This window comes from Orycteropus afer, unplaced genomic scaffold (genome assembly GCF_000298275.1).
Source record: "Orycteropus afer afer isolate SDZICR_OR568_19922 unplaced genomic scaffold, OryAfe1.0 scaffold00136, whole genome shotgun sequence".
NCBI classification, from domain to species: domain Eukaryota; kingdom Metazoa; phylum Chordata; class Mammalia; order Tubulidentata; family Orycteropodidae; genus Orycteropus; species Orycteropus afer.
Genome location: NW_006921723.1, coordinates 4,498,805 through 4,514,260, shown reverse-complemented (window position 1 = coordinate 4,514,260; position 15,456 = coordinate 4,498,805). Strand labels below are relative to the sequence as shown.

Genomic DNA, 15,456 nt, shown 5'->3' with positions numbered 1-15,456 from the left:
TGTTCATGGCTGCATCTCAGTACCCGGAGTCCAGCCAGAGGAGGAGTTCCGTAGGATTTGCTGAATCAAGGGCAGGAGCCTGGACTTCAGGAGCACAGATCTGAGGAGATCCGAGACTTAAAGTACTTGTTGAGCACGCGCAACGCCTCGGAAGTGCCCCCTGGCTTTGACCTGACCCGGAAGCGCTGTAGCGCCGCTGCCGCTTCCGGTCCCTGTAATAAGACTCTGCAGTGCGTGAATTACTGAACAGTTCGGACGCCTGCCTGGTGGCGCCATGGTCTTTCTCACCACGCAGCTGTGGCTGCGGAACCGGCTCACCGACCGCTACTGGCGGGTCCAAGAAGTGCTGAAGCACGCCCGGGTGAGTGCCGGCCCGCACACACTACTGTCCGCTGCCCTCTGCCCACCGTGTCCCCGCCTCACCCGGCGCGCCCGCCCCTGGTCACAGGGGGCCCGCATAGTTGCACCCAGGCGGGGCTCAGGAAGCCCAGGGCTCCAGGATGCCGGCCCTGCGAGCAAACCCCGTTTCCCGTTTTTTTCACCCAGCACTTCCGGGGAAGGAAGAATCGGTGCTACAGGTTGGCGGTCAGAGCTGTGATTAGAGCCTTTGTGAAATGCACAAAAGCGCGAAGACTGAAGAAGAGGAACTTGAGGACAGTAAGCGTGGGCTCTTGGTGGACCCAGCAGAGCCCTGCTGCCCCTCGCCCCTTTTATCTCCATTCCAGCAGGACTGCTGTCGCTGTAGGGCAGAGTGTCTTCTTCAATTGCAGGCTGCAATCTCAACCTCAGGCATCTGAGCGCCATTTCAAGCTGAATGTGCCTACAGCTAAGCGCCCAGTTTTCCTGCCAGACCGCTGGGCCTTCAGTCCTTCCCAGGGAATGGTTTCTCCCACACCATCCTCCACACCTTCATTTCTCTCACACCTCACATCCAGGAAAAAAAAAAAAAAAGCATAAAACGTGAAACCACTGCCAGTTAATTCTAACTCATGGCGACCCTATAGATCAGAGTAGAACTCCCCCGTAAAGTTTCCAAGGCTGTAAATCTTTATGGAAGCAGACTGCCTCCTCTTTCTCCAGTGGAGTGGCTTGAACCCCTGACTTTTTGGTTAGCAGCTGAATGCTTTAACCTTTCCATCACCAGAGCTCTACCTGTTACCTGGACGGTGGCAATCTTGAACTAAATATGAATTTATGCCTTCTGGGAGTTTAGGTCTTCAAAATGGGTGCTCAAGCTTCTATGCATAGCCTTTCCCCTGTATCCAAAAAAGTCTGGTAGCAGCCAATGGGACTTGGAGTGAAAACCAGAACTCCAAATAACCCTGACAAGTCACCTGTGAGGTGCTTGGATACTTTTAAGTTGCAAGAGTAGTAAACAGCTTAAAACAGAATCCCCTCAGAGACCACTCAGTTTACAGACCAGGTCCTACATGCAAGGGCATGGGTTGCGTGCTGGTGATTCCATCTCCTTTGGGCTGTATCCCAGCCACTAAGTAGCATATTGACTTGCCCTTTTCCATCCTTTATCTCTAACTTCCAAATGTGCCTCAAGGCCAAGCTCTGTCTTTGCTTGGTTACCAAGGCAGTACTGTGCAGGCCATGTTTGCAGTGTCTGGAAGAGACTCCCACTCTCGTTTCTAGCAAGGGCTTCTGTCAAGAACTTATCTGGCCTCTTCCTTCAAGATTTCTCACTCCCAGAATCTTCTACTTGAGTGTTTTGTTCTGCCTCTGTTATGTTAGCCCATCTCGGTGACTGCAGTTACTCATCTGCATGGATCCTTTGTTAGAGTTTGGCATGGCACTTAAGTGTTTGCTCAAAAAGTGTGTGTTGAATCAGTGCAGCGCCTTGTTGTTAGATGCTGTCGAGTTGGCTCTGACTCATAACGACCGTGTACAACAACAAAACTGCCCAGTCCTGTGTCATCCTCATAATCCTAGCTATACCTGCGCCCATAGTTGCAGCCACTGGGTCAGTCCATCTTGTTGAGGACCTTCCCCTTTTTCGCTGACCCTCCACTTTAGAGTGTTCCCTATTTACCATTTAGAGATGAAGCTTGTGTTTGGATTAGGCGTTATTCTTTGCTTGAGTAGAAAATACTTTTCTATTTACTTTTACCAAAAGTTTTAGTTCTGTAGGGTCTCTGCTGGGTGTTGTGCATGTAACATACAGAACTGGTTCTTAGGTACCTTTATGCTTTCTTATTTCAGCTTTGGATCAATCGAATCACAGCTGCTTCCCAGGAGCATGGCCTGAAGTACCCAGCCTTCATTGGCAGTTTAATTAAGGTATGGTAAGGATGGGGGCCCTGTGAGAGGACTGGATGGCTGCAGAAATTCAAGTCTGGTGTGAGTCCCATTGGCAGCACAGCAGGCAGAGAGAGCTGTGGGCTGTGCCCTACTGCTGTTTTCTGCACTCAGTGAGCTCTGGCAGGCTTGAGGTTCACAACTGTTTCTTGCTTGCCCTGCTGGCAGCTTGTGGGATAGCTGTGAGCCTGGTGTTTTCCCATTAAGGGCAGAAAAACTTGGCTCTAAACTTTTAACTTCTAAAGTTTAACTTCAGAGTATTAGCACTGCAGTGTGATATTGAAAGGAGCTGGGTAGTGTAGTGCCTAAGGCATTTGACAGCTAACCAGAAGGCTAGCGGTTTAAACCCACCAGCTACTCGGAAGGAAGACTAGGCAATCTACTTCGTAGAGATACTGCCTCAGGAACCCAAGAAGGGGTCACTATGAGCTGGGACCAACTCGATGGCAGTGAGTTTGTTTTTTTGGTGATATTGAAATATATACACTCAACAAGGAGCCTCTCTGTGGAGAAAGGGATTAATTAAGCAAATATGGCAAAACCATAGTCAGTTGTTGAGTCTGATTGATTGGTTCTTCTGCTTTTGTGCAGAAGCATGCCTTCTTAAAAAGTTAGGGGGCAGCTGTTGTCCTCTGCATGTAAGTACGTCTTTGGCACGTTACAAAGATCCTCATGGGATGCTTAGGTGTGGCTTCTCATGTTACTGATGGGGACAGAGGCTCAAGAATGGGAGTACTCTCTTCAGGGGCACATAGGTCCCACATGCTGAGCCAGGGCCACCCTATCCATGCCTGGTGTCCCCTTTTCTTGTCCTTAGGCTTCCAGCAGCCTTTGTTTGCTCTCTGAAGTAGCTGCTGGTTTGTTACGTCTGGTAGATGGCTCAGCTTAGCCCCCTTGGGAGAATGGGGGTGCTCAGCATATTCCCCCCGGCCCCCCCGCTGCTGTCCAGGCCTTACTCATGCTTTGTCTCACTGTCAGTGTAAAGTGGGAGCTATGAATTTCTTCTCTGGCTTGAGTTAGGGGTTACCCTAGGCTAGCAGACTCTGTTCTGGGTGATGACTGTGAACCCTGAAAGACATCCCCATGTCCAAGCTGAGCTAGGACTTGATCTTAGCCTTGTCTTCCTCCCCGTGTGTGGCTTTGCTTGGCAGGGCCCGGACCCATCTTCCTCCTTAGGACCCATGCCCACTTCTATGCAAGCACGGTGTTGACATGCCATACGCAGTGCATCCCCTTGAGGGGCCAGTGTGCGGGCTCACATTTGATCTGCCCAAGTGTGTGGACATACACTTCTGACACTAACTGCAGTCTCTACTCCCTTCTCTCCCAGTGCCAGGTGGAGCTCAACAGGAAAGTGCTTGCGGACCTAGCCATCTACGAGCCGAAGACTTTCAAATCTTTGGCGGCTTTGGCAAAGAGGAGGAGAGAGGAGGGATTTGCTGCTGCCTTGGGAGATGGGAAGGAGCCTGAAGGTGTGTTCTCCCGCGTGGTGCACTATCATTGAGGCCCTGCTCACATTGGCCCTCTTACCATGGCGTGACTTCAGAGATTTTTTTCCCTTGATGTCATAAGGACTAAACCAGGAGCAAGAGGAAAGTTTAGCCAACATTTTGTAAATCAATTTACAAATGTTTATTTATATTTCATTAGCGTGTGAGAAGAGTCCTGTTTTTCCATCCTATTGGGACAGGCTCATGGACCTGTCTTAATTAGATTGTAAAAATAAAGCTTGTATAGTGTTCTGCTTTGTAAGTTCTGTTTCTGGCATCCACCGAACAGGGCACCCCGAGGGGTGCACTTGCCTCGAGGTGCCGTGGCCTGGGGGTGTGTTTCACCTTAGTAGGGGGTGTGTGATCACTTTGGGAGTGCTCTGGTCCTGGGGTGTACTTGTCCAGGGGTGCCCACAAGGTTCTGGCTTGTAGGATGCACCTGAACATGCTGCTTCCTCCCTTGGTATCTTAGACCATCTTCTGTAGATTGGTGGGGTTTGCACCAGGTCTCTAATGCCTACCCTAGCTTCCCTCCAGGGTATGGGGTGGCCTGTCTCATAGCTGGCTTCCCAGTTCCTGGATCTGCATCCCCACTCGTGTCAGGCATCCCCTGCCACTTCCAGGATGCACTGCCTGGGCTCTGAAGCTGAGCACTCTCCTGGACTTCACCCAAGCTCCCCTGGGTGAAGTCTTCACTCCTAAGCTTGGGCCTCACCCCTCCTCTCTCTCACCAACCTACTTTTTGGTGCTTATAGCAGGGACCTGGCAGCCGTGCCAGCCTCAGATCCTCCGTGGCCCCTTCCACTATTCTCCTGGCTGTCCTGCCCTCCCACAGCAGGCAAGTTGGCGCCTCTCCCCAAGACATTCCATGAAGTCCAGTTTGGAATGTCTTCTCAACAAGCTTCCTAGTGGGAATGGCCTTACTATAGCTCTGCCTACCACCTTCACACTGCCTAACCTCCTGTCTACCTCATGACCATAGTGACCTCAGACTGCCTCTGTCCATAGGTGTCCACACCTTTCCTTTTCCCACTCAGGGCCAGGCCCTGAGAGGCTGAGACCTGGCCCTCACAGATCTAGCTCTGTCCTTGGCTTCTCACCTGTGTCATGAACTCTTTGTCTCTGTGTTGTCCCCCTTGGCACCTCCTGTCTTCCGGCCTGGTAGTTGGCCCACCATGCCTTGGGCTGCTCCTAGCAAAGCTTAGATCCCAGACACTCCAGGCCTGGCCTCTTGCTTCTGAGTGGCCTTTGACCACAGGGACTACTTACTCCTTGAGGGCATTTGCCCTTCCCATAGCCTATGACTGCCTCTGCTTGTCCTGTGAAGTCTTGTCCCCAGAACTGGAGCCTCCAAGTGCTTATTTGCACCTTCATGTTTCCTGCCAAGGCCAACTCCCCAAGCTCTAGGGCTATGCGTCCAGCAGCTCTGATGCCTGTTTGCTGCTCAGAGGCTTCTCTGCTGCCTCCTCATCTGTGATGTTACCTCTCTCTTCTTTGTCAGCAGTCACCAGGAAGCCATTCTGGGCTCAGCACCATCTCCCCCAACACATGGACCAGTCCATGTACCTCCATGTCTCTGTCTCCACCGCAGCCACCTTGACTCAGGCCTGAGCAACCCTCCTGGTCATTGTATCCATGTACATAGCGGCCCTAGGCTATATGCATTTGGAGGCCTGGGGCCTAGTCAAGTGCTGTGGTTTCCTGGCACTTAGTTAAGGTGCTGGCAGCACACAGGTACTCTGCACAGTGATTGTCAACACAGGGCCAGGGAGTGGACAGCTGGTTGGAGAACACAGCCTTCTGGCAGGGTACTGAACTTGTTTCCACTTGATGAAGAAAGATGGGGCTGTAGACTGCCCCCCACTCTGGTCCAGGATCCACATTTTCCTTGTTGCAGGTGGCTGCCAGTAGCTCTGCCCCCAGCTGTAGGCCTGGTCCCAACTGGAGCCATCAGCTTTTCCCACTCTGCCCAATCACTGTCCAGGTAATAAACAAGCAACTTAGGTAAGGCCCAGTAAAAAGATGTTTGCTGGGGCTTCCAGAGTAACTTCCTTCTTTCTTGGATGGTGTGCTGGGGGCAGAGGAGATGGGTTAACTCAAACCCACTTGCCCACGGAAGATGGAGAGGAGAAACTGGATTTCACGCAGCATTATCTGAGTAGCTGGTTCAAGTCTCCCCAGAAGCCAGTCTCACATTTGGAGTCATCAAGGCTGAGAGCCAATGAAGCTCTGAGCCAGTCTTGAGTTGGGTGGATGCCATTGGCTGTTCCAAGTGTCTGGTCCTGTACCTGGTCTTTCTACTTTCCCACTTCCTCCCTCAGCTGCTCTCCCCTAGGCTTCCCTGCCATCCTCACACAGGGCCTTGCACTAGTCCTGGTGAATGTCTGGGGTGATATGTGTAGCAATAGGCACTTGCTGCTAACCAGAAGGCTTGCAGTTCAAACCCACCAGCCACTCCTCAGAAGAAGGTTGGACAATGTACTTCCACAGTGATACTGCCTTGGAAACCCAAGGAGGGGTCGCTATGAGTTGGATCCGACTTGAAGGCACATAACAACTGATAGGCTTATACGGCATCCGTTTATCCTGTGCAGCAAAATGGCAGCACCGCAGCCAGGTGAACAAACAGAAGAGGGTCACAAATGCAAAACACTCCTCCAGTGGCTCCCTAATTTCATGCAGTATCTGGTCTCCTACCTGGTTTCTGCTGACCTCTTCATCCTGGCCTTCTCACTGGAATCTTGTGGAACTGTCTCTGCCTTCCACCAAACTGCCAGGGGCTTTGTAGCAACATCAAAGTCAGTATTTCCAGTTACCCATTGACCCATCTCTCCTCATGTGGACTGAATTCTGAGAACAACTTGTCAAAGTTGCCTGGTGTTACTTCTGGGTCCCCAATGCTTGGGGTAAGGCTTGGATCACACCAACTCAAACCAAAAACTCACTGCCATAGAATCTATTCCACCTCATAGTGACCCACTTTGGGTTTCCAGAGGCCATAAATCTTTATGGAAGTAGACTGCCCCATCTTTCTTCTGCAGAGCACCTGGTGGATTTGAACTACTAACCTTCAACCTTCTAGTTACCAGTCAAATGCCTTAACCACCGCACCATCAGAGCTCCTGATCACAACTGCTAGGTATTAATTTGGGCAACTACTATCAGTTGCTGCGTGCCAGGCGCTAGGCTACGGGATGATTAATAAGCACCTGTTAACCTCCTCTGAGGGAAGCATCACTCCACTTCCACCCTCCACCCACTCCTCCGCCATGCTTTTAACAAGACGTAGCCTCCCGGAACACAGCCCGGCTGGCCAGGGTGGGAGAGCCCTCTGGGGACGAGAGGCTGGGAGTCGTCTTGTCCTTGCCCAGCCCAGACGGCGCCCACCCGCCAGGACCGCCCCGTTCGGCTGGCCAGGATGGGGACACGAGAGCTTCCGCGTAGTTGGGTTTCAAGCGGAGGCCTCACTTGTTGGTGCGTCTAGGGCTCTGGGGACCGGCAGCTTCCGGGTTGGGGCCGCCTCGCCCGAGGCGCCGCGAAGCCCCCTGGGTAATGAACCCGCCCCCGCTCGCGCCGATTCCCGGCGCCAGCGTAAGGCGCGGCGCTGACGGGCAAGCCGCACAGCCAATCCTGGCCAGGTAGAGCCGGGCCGCCTGTAGGCTGAGCTAATGGCGCGCGGCGGGGCGGGGCGGTGGCCGTAGAGCGTCGCGAGGAGCCGCCCTGCCGGGAAGGAACCGAAGGGAAGTCGGCGGCACAAAATGGCGGCGGCGGCAGCGACGGCCGCAGCCGGGGCCCCAGGGTCTGGGGCCCCCGCGGCAGCGGCCGGGGCGCCGGGCGCAGGAAGCGCAGCCCCCGGATCTCAGGGGGTGCTGATCGGGGATAGGCTGTACTCCGGGGTGCTTATCACCTTGGAAAACTGCCTTCTCCCTGACGACAAGCTTCGCTTCACGCCGTCCATGTCGAGCGGACTCGACACCGACACGGAAACCGACCTCCGCGTGGTGGGCTGTGAGCTCATCCAGGCGGCCGGCATCCTGCTCCGCCTGCCGCAGGTGAGGGCACTGCAGCGAGCTTCGGGCCGGGTTAACAGCCGGCCGACGCCGGGAGCGGCCTGGCCTTTTGTTGGCGGCCGGGCCGGGCCCAGCGCAAACCCCGTCCCCTACCCGGAACCCGGGCCAGCGTGATCCTAATTCCTGTCTCTTACCTGGAGCCGGGCCGAGGCGTGGGAAATCAAGAGCCTTTGTGGAAAATACGTTTTTTTTATTTTGGTTCTGTATTAGGAAATCACATCAAGCTTGGTGATTCGTGCTTAATTTTGAAACCCTTGAATTGAGCGTTTGTAAATGATGAGGAACTCTTTCTTCTTTAGGTGGCCATGGCTACCGGACAGGTGTTATTCCAGCGGTTTTTTTACACCAAGTCCTTTGTGAAGCATTCCATGGAGGTAAGGGCCATTTTCTCCATACTAATGCTCTCTGTGAAACCCAGGCTTCGCTTAAGATAGGGAGTACCTGCCCTGTGCCCCGAGCTTTAAATTCCAGGGCTCAGGAATACCTCTCCTTTGCTCTTAATCTCCCTTATGGAGGCCGTGAGGAGCGGAACAAACATCTGTGTTGCAATGCTTACGTTTTAGCACGTGTCGATGGCCTGTGTACACCTCGCTTCCAAAATCGAAGAGGCTCCAAGACGGATTCGGGATGTCATCAATGTGTTTCATCGCCTCCGACACCTGAGAGAGAAAAAGTGAGTATTACTAGAGCTGTCAGAATTTCTTCTCGGTTTTATGATTAAGTTGCAATAACATTTCTGTAACAAAGCTGATGGTGTGAGGTTTTAAACTGATGGGTTGTTCAGTAACTTATTGCCAGAACAGGGCCTGGTGCCTATGTCCTTTTTAGCTGATAGTATTTATTCAGTGAGGGAACTGCACCAAGGAGGATAAGTCTTATGGCTGCGGTTTTGCTAGTGTTGGTTCCTCGTTTGCCATGTAGTCACATCCTTATCATCTTGCTTGTTACGTGTTTCTGAACGCTCTAGGGTAGGGTGTTTTAAACCGTGATGCTACAGGCATTTGGGGTTGGCTGGCTTTTTGTTGCGGGGGACTATGTGTGCATCATCAGGTGTTCAGCAGCATTGCTGATCTCTATTCTAGATGTCAGTAGTACCACCGATTGTGGCAGCCAAAAGTATACCCAAACACTGTCAGTTGTCCCTAGGATAGCAAAATTGCACCTGGCTGAAGACTACATAAAATGTAGCCCAGGCTTTATATTTCTAAAGTAGATGGAATTCCTATGGAAAACACACTCAACATTTAAATGTCACCCTTTTGTCACTTCTCTAGTTTTCAGTTTATTCTCAAACATAGACACATGTATCTTGGGTCACACAAAGTACCTTGAGCCCTTCTGTGAAACCCTGAGATCCCCCGCTCTATTTAGTTGGTCTTTATTACGCATCATGGAAAGATTATTGAGAAGGGGCACTAGGTTAGCACTGGGGTTTGAGCAGGGACTCTGATTGCGTTAGAGGACACGAAGTTCACTTCCTAGTGAAGTCTACCTCATGGTGTTTGTAAGTCTCCTCTTTGGAGGAAATTATGGGATTTGAAAGACCTTGTTTTATTTGACCCTTATGCAGGTTATATGCTTTGTCTGTAGGAAACCTGTGCCTCTACTGTTAGATCAAGATTATGTTAATTTAAAGAACCAAATTATAAAGGCAGAAAGACGAGTTCTCAAAGAGCTGGGCTTCTGTGTCCACGTGAAGCACCCTCACAAGGTGGGTATGGGGCTCAGCATGTAGCCCACTGCATTGCTTTGCAGCTTTTGCTGCCTCATTTCTCCATTTTCACAGCGAATAATGGCTCTGGAGAGGATTTAAATGTTTCTTTGGTTTCGTTTTCTAGTTTATATCTATGATCTCAAATACTTCTTCATCCCTAGCCTTCTTGTGTTACCTCTTCATTTTGATAATCTAATTTTAAGGGTTGTGGAAATGGCATTTTTAAAGTTTGGACTTTGAAAAATAGGGACAAATTTGTAAAAACTGAATTTATCAGTAAATGTTTTTCTTTATTGAGAGCTAATTTTCTGAAATTGTATTAGAAATAGCCTTTCTTTCTAGTCATGGGGAAATGGGAAGAATTCTGAGCCTTGGACTTTGAAATGAACAGAACCAGTTGTGTAGCATATGTTATTTGTAATGCTGTGGCTATCTCCTGTGTTATACTTAAACAAAACATTCTTTAACAAAAGATTGCTGTCTGCATTATTTTAATTCACAACCCCCCCCCCTTTGTTGGGAAGAAGCTGGTGGTACAGTATTTAAGGCATTCGGCAGCCAGTCAGAAAGTCAGCAGTTTGAACCCACCAGCTGCTCCGTGGGACAAAGATGAGGCAGTCTGCTTCTGTAAAGATTCACAGTCTAGGAAAGCCTATGGGGGCAGTTCTACTCTGTCCTGTAGGGTCTCTATGAGTTGGAATCTACTGATGGCAATGGGTTTGTTTTGGTTTTGGTTGATGGGTTTCCTTGTATTTTACTTACTTTGACATTCAACATTGTTTCAAATTCTTGGTAAAATATCAATAGGTTTAAGTGTTTTTCTTTACTTGCTGAGAGTGTTTTCACCTTGTATTAAGTGGGAGATTGGGATGCAGAGATGTTTAGGACAGGCTAATATCACTGATGGAAGAAGTATCAGAGACAAACAAGGGTCTGGCCGTGAACAAGAGGCCTTCGGCCACAGGGCAGCTTGTCTTCCTCACCTTCATGCTTGGTGCCAGAGCGGGGAGCAGGTGCATCAGCAACGTTCACCTCCACTGAGCTGCTGCCGGTGTGTGATCAGGAGCCCAGTCCTTGAATCTAGCATGAGGTTCTTACTTGCTGCATGGACGCCCCAGAAATCTGAGTGCTTGGTTCTCAAGATTCACGGTAATAACTTCCTGACCCATATCTTCCAGATAATCGTTATGTACCTTCAGGTGTTAGAGTGTGAGCGTAACCAACACCTGGTCCAGACATCATGGTGAGTTGATTTTCTTTGTTGTTTGGGATCAGCAAGGGCAGTGGCAGAGTGTGTTCGTTTGAGGCCCTTTGGGCAGTGGGTAGTCAGGCCTGTGACTGTGGGCTGGAGTGGTCTGGAGTGCCCAGTGTTAGTGCTGTGTAAATTCCACTCAGCTTCCCAAAATGCAGGCACTGGCTTAACGGTAAGGTGGCCTCACCCCTCTCCCCATTGCCCATCAGGGCCTTTCCCCAGGGAAGGTGGAGGCCTTGAATACCAGAGCAGACTTGATGGCCTCACTCCACTGTGAAGTGGCTTCTCACTGCTTCCCTGGGAGAAATCTGTGAGGAAGAGAGACTGGTTGTTAACAATGCATATGCTAGAATTGAAGCCCAGAATAACAGCTTAGTGTTGGGGGTGCCCTAGTGAATTTTTCTATGTAAGGGTCATATTTTTGCAAGGGTCATATTTTTGCTGACTGAATTGTCTGGTGCTATGATGTCTTTAATAGAGAACCTATTTTGACTTTTCTTTTCTGTACTCTTTCAATCAAAGGGTAGCCTCTGAGGGTAAGTGACTAAGACTTCTCCTCTGCTGTCCAAGCGCTTTGGTGCAGGACAGCGGCCGTCTTCAGCCAATCCAATGCAGGCTCTCCACAGAAGGCTGGCTCTAGACCGGTGGTATGCCAACAATAGTATAGTAATGGCCGGTGCTGCGTGTGGTTCTCTGGGACTGTGCTTCTTGTTCATCCTCTGTTCTGCCTTGATAATGTACTGATTAGATTGATAACTGTCTCGACTTGAATTTTGTCCCTTTAAACTGCTGCACCTGTACAATAAAGATGCAACACCTTTTTCTTTTAAAAAGTCCTGTGGAAGGTGGTAGGAATGGAGGTGACAAATTGGCTGATGGGGTCTCAGATGGGCAGTGTGGCATCGCAGCATTATTTCTAGATGCCCTCAAGCTGCTCTTCTCAGCAGCTCAACACTGACATGTTCTAGTAAAAGGTGTGCATCTTTAAATTATCTCATGGACACTGAAAAGTATTGTTAGCTTATTTTAAATAGAGCAATAAGTTTAAACATATGTGTCAAAGACTTGCTTTTTAGGACTTAAAAGCTAATGGGTTAATGGTATTTTCGCTATCTGAAAACTGAAAATTTTTTATTAGAGTCAGAAAAATCACTATCAATGGTTATATTTAAAAATGTTTGAACTGCTTATTTGCAAAGTTGTTCTGCGGTCACTTCTGGAGACCTAGAACAAGCCGTTCTGAACCAGATGCTAGTGATGGTGTCTGTAGGAGTGACTGTTTAGAAATCTCTGAGTGGGTTTATGTAATATATTCTCCAGGAATGAGGGCAGAGATCACAGGGGTGGGGGATGTAAACAAAATGGTGGTGGGCCTGATATTGCTGTGAGGGGCCACAGTGGGGTCTGTTAGGAACAGTAAACACATGTTCAGCTGGTAAATGCCTATTCAACTGTTTCCTTGTGGTATTAATCCTGTTTCTGTAATGTTAATACAGATAGTATGAGGTCTGGTTTTAGTCTATTAAACTTTAGAGAAATATATCTAAAGGAAAATACTGAAAATATAGTCAATTTTAAAGCCTTTTGAAATTTTTTAAAAATGTCTATTTTGTATTTTTACATCTTTAAAGCATGATAAAGTTTTTAAAATGTACTGATTGTGACGAAACTTTGAGTATTTTGTTGTTGTTGTCTGATTTTATGAATGTTCACTTTAAGACTCCTTGTTGCAATGGGACAATTTGGAAACGATTCTTTGATAAGGCTGAGAAGAGGATTTCCTTGGGGTGCCGACCCTCTTCAGGATGTCCCCGTGCACCTGGATTGCACCACGGGTGCCCTCTCCAACTGGACTCCCTCTGGAAGCTGTGCCTCAGTCATCAGGGGCCAGGCTGTGTGCCCCTCATAGGACAAACTGGAAGAGGACATTGGCCCCAGAAAAGCCCCTGGGTCGTGCTTGGCCCCTTCCTTTGAGTTTGCATGTTTCTCTGCACTGTGGATTTTGAGCATTTAGACTTTTTTATTCAGATGCATTTTAACCACCTTGGTGAACATTTTCCTCCTGAGGCATTGTGCTTTGCATGAGAGCAGGCTGAGACTGAGGGAAAAGTGAAGTTAAAATCGGTTCTCTTTCATAGCAATATGTATTGTCTGACATTCAGTCAGCTTTTTTTTTTTTTTTTTTAATAGTTACTCTGTCTCCCTGTCCTGTATACAGAAAAAGCAGCTAGGATGTTTCTCCACTAGCTCTTGAGGCTCCCATGACTGCCGTGCCCTCCACCCTGGCAGTAGACCACTTAGAGGGGGAGCACCTTGTCTAGACATGCGGATGACGGTCTGGGTGCCAGGTGTTGCAATTATCCTACTTTTGATTTTCAGGAACTACATGAATGACAGCCTTCGCACAGATGTGTTTGTGAGGTTCCAGCCTGAGAGCATCGCTTGTGCCTGCATTTACCTTGCTGCCCGTACGCTTGAGGTCAGTGCTTGCCTGGAGACACCTATGAGTGCTGTTTCAGATTTGCCTTCACAGTGCCACTAAAAGCACACCTCTTGGGTGCCTAAAACACTCTCACTGGCCTGAGTTGCTGAAAAAAACATAATGTAGGGGCATTGTGTTTACAGATTCCTCTGCCTAATCGTCCCCACTGGTTTCTTTTGTTTGGAGCAACTGAAGAAGAAATCCAAGAGATCTGCTTAAAAATCCTACAGCTGTATACTCGGAAAAAGGTTTGTTTTTTTTTTAAATGCTCTTTCATGTGACACATGCATTTGCATTTGACCAGGAACAACTGGTTCTGAATCATTGGTGGTGCCTCTTGCAGGTTGATCTGACACACCTGGAAAGTGAAGTGGAAAAGAGAAAGCATGCCATCGAGGAAGCAAAGGCACAGGCAAAAGGCCTGCTTGCTGGCGGCACACAGGTTCTGGACGGCACATCCGGGTTCTCGCCTGTCCCCAAGCTTGGTGAGTGGGCAGAGTGCAGAGCCTGAGCCCTCATCTGAAGACGTGCCTGCTTTCCCTTAGAACACTCTTGGAATCAAATCAGCAGCTTGCTTGAGCTTTTTGTGTACATTGGGCTCCAGCGACCACTGGAGACCAGAGAATGTGATAGGGGCCACTGGAGGAGTGCATGGTTTCTGTGTTCATAGCAGGGGGTGTGGGCAGGCTTCCAAGAATGTTCCTGTTCACCTGATCCACCCAGTGAGCTTGTCCATTGATGAAGAGTTTTTAAATGGGGCAATAGCTTCTATTGTCAGATCCTAGACTTTAAGCCCCTGAGGGATGAGGGATGACCACATTGTTTGTGTTTCTGATTCATGTCAGATTTTGAGTTCCAGGCCAGGAGTAGAAAGTCCCTGTCAGCTTGTGACCTCTTACGTATGTCCCATGGGTAGTCATGTCTTACTCTGCTGAGTGTTGCTCTTTACTAAAATGGTTTTCTGGTGGCCGGTTTTTAACTCTTGTACTTGATTCTGTTAGAATCCCCCAAAGAAGGCAAAGGGAATAAGCCCTCCCCACTGTCTGTGAAGAATGCCAAGAGAAAAGCAGAGACCTCAAAGAAAGCCAAGGCTGATAGCCCAGTGAACGGGTAAGACTACTTGCCACACATTGCCTTTGTGGCTGCTGGGTGCTCTCTGGGAGAGCCCCAGGTCTGACTGTCTCTTCCCTCACAGCTTGCCAAAGGGGGGAGAGAGCCGGAGTCGGAGCCGTGAGCAGAGTCCCTCAAGGTCCCGGTCAGGGTCTGCCTCCCCAAAGAGGAGGTATGTGATGCTTGGCTCACCTAGGGCACAGGCGGGTAGAGGCAGGGTTCCCTGTGGAGTGAGGGCCTGTGTCTGAGTTGTCCGTGGTGTGTCTGTGGGTACTGGTTGGGACAGATGGTCACTGGAGTGGTGGTGCTTCCCCTCCTTCTGCACAGGAAAAGCGACAGTGGGTCAACAACCAGTGGGTCCAAGTCCCAGAGCCGCTCGAGGAGCCGCAGTGACTCGCCTCCAAGACAGGTGCGCCCTGGTGCCCCATACAAAGGCTCCAAGGTGAGGAGCTACACCAAGTCCAGAGACTGCAAATACCCTGCCCAGAAGCCTCCAAAGTCGCGGAGCCGGAGCTCGTCCCGCTCTCGAAGCCACTCACGGGAGCGGGCAGAGAATCCTGGGAAATATAAGAAGAAAAGTCATTACTACCGAGAGGAGAGGCGGGAGCGTTCTCGGTCCTATGAACGGACGGGCCGCCGCTATGAGCGGGACCACCCCGGGCACAGCAGGCACCGCAGGTGAGTTCAGGGCCCTTCAGCGGCTGCTGGCTAGCTGCTGTTTGGGGCATGGAGTCCTGCCCCCCAGCCCACCTGCCACACTTCTTGTGACTGTCCCTTCTGCGTAGCTCCCTTTGGGAATGCCATTTTTACTGTTTGGACCTTGTTATGAATTTGGAGGTGGAATTGAGAGGGCAGTGAGGTGCCCCTCAGTTGGCCGGCCTGTGTACCTACCCATGACCCTATGCCTGGGTGCGAGGCGCACACCTGTCTGAGCACGGGGGCACCTGCAGCCTGCTGGAAGGAACAGAAGTGCACATGGTGACAGTGGTGGAGCTCGGTGCTAAAGACAAGCTGTCTCCTCTTCCCCCATATTG

General features: G+C 50.0%; 2 protein-coding genes across 2 annotated transcripts; both read left to right on the top strand.

Moving 5' to 3' along the window:
• Positions 1 to 274: 274 nt before the first annotated feature.
• MRPL20 (mitochondrial ribosomal protein L20) lies at positions 275 to 3,808 on the top strand. The gene is made up of 4 exons (XM_007945412.2): positions 275 to 361; positions 547 to 657; positions 2,209 to 2,286; positions 3,635 to 3,808. The coding sequence occupies exons 1-4, from the start codon at positions 275 to 277 to the stop codon at positions 3,806 to 3,808; spliced, it is 450 nt and encodes a 149-aa protein (XP_007943603.1).
• Positions 3,809 to 7,552: 3,744 nt separating this feature from the next.
• On the top strand, positions 7,553 to 15,104 carry CCNL2 (cyclin L2). Its single transcript, XM_042781598.1, has 11 exons — positions 7,553 to 7,846; positions 8,164 to 8,238; positions 8,428 to 8,537; positions 9,455 to 9,575; positions 10,757 to 10,821; positions 13,210 to 13,309; positions 13,456 to 13,560; positions 13,656 to 13,797; positions 14,314 to 14,422; positions 14,508 to 14,594; positions 14,750 to 15,104. Exons 1-11 carry the CDS (start codon positions 7,553 to 7,555, stop codon positions 15,102 to 15,104), a joined length of 1,563 nt encoding a protein of 520 aa, XP_042637532.1.
• Positions 15,105 to 15,456: the final 352 nt, after the last annotated feature.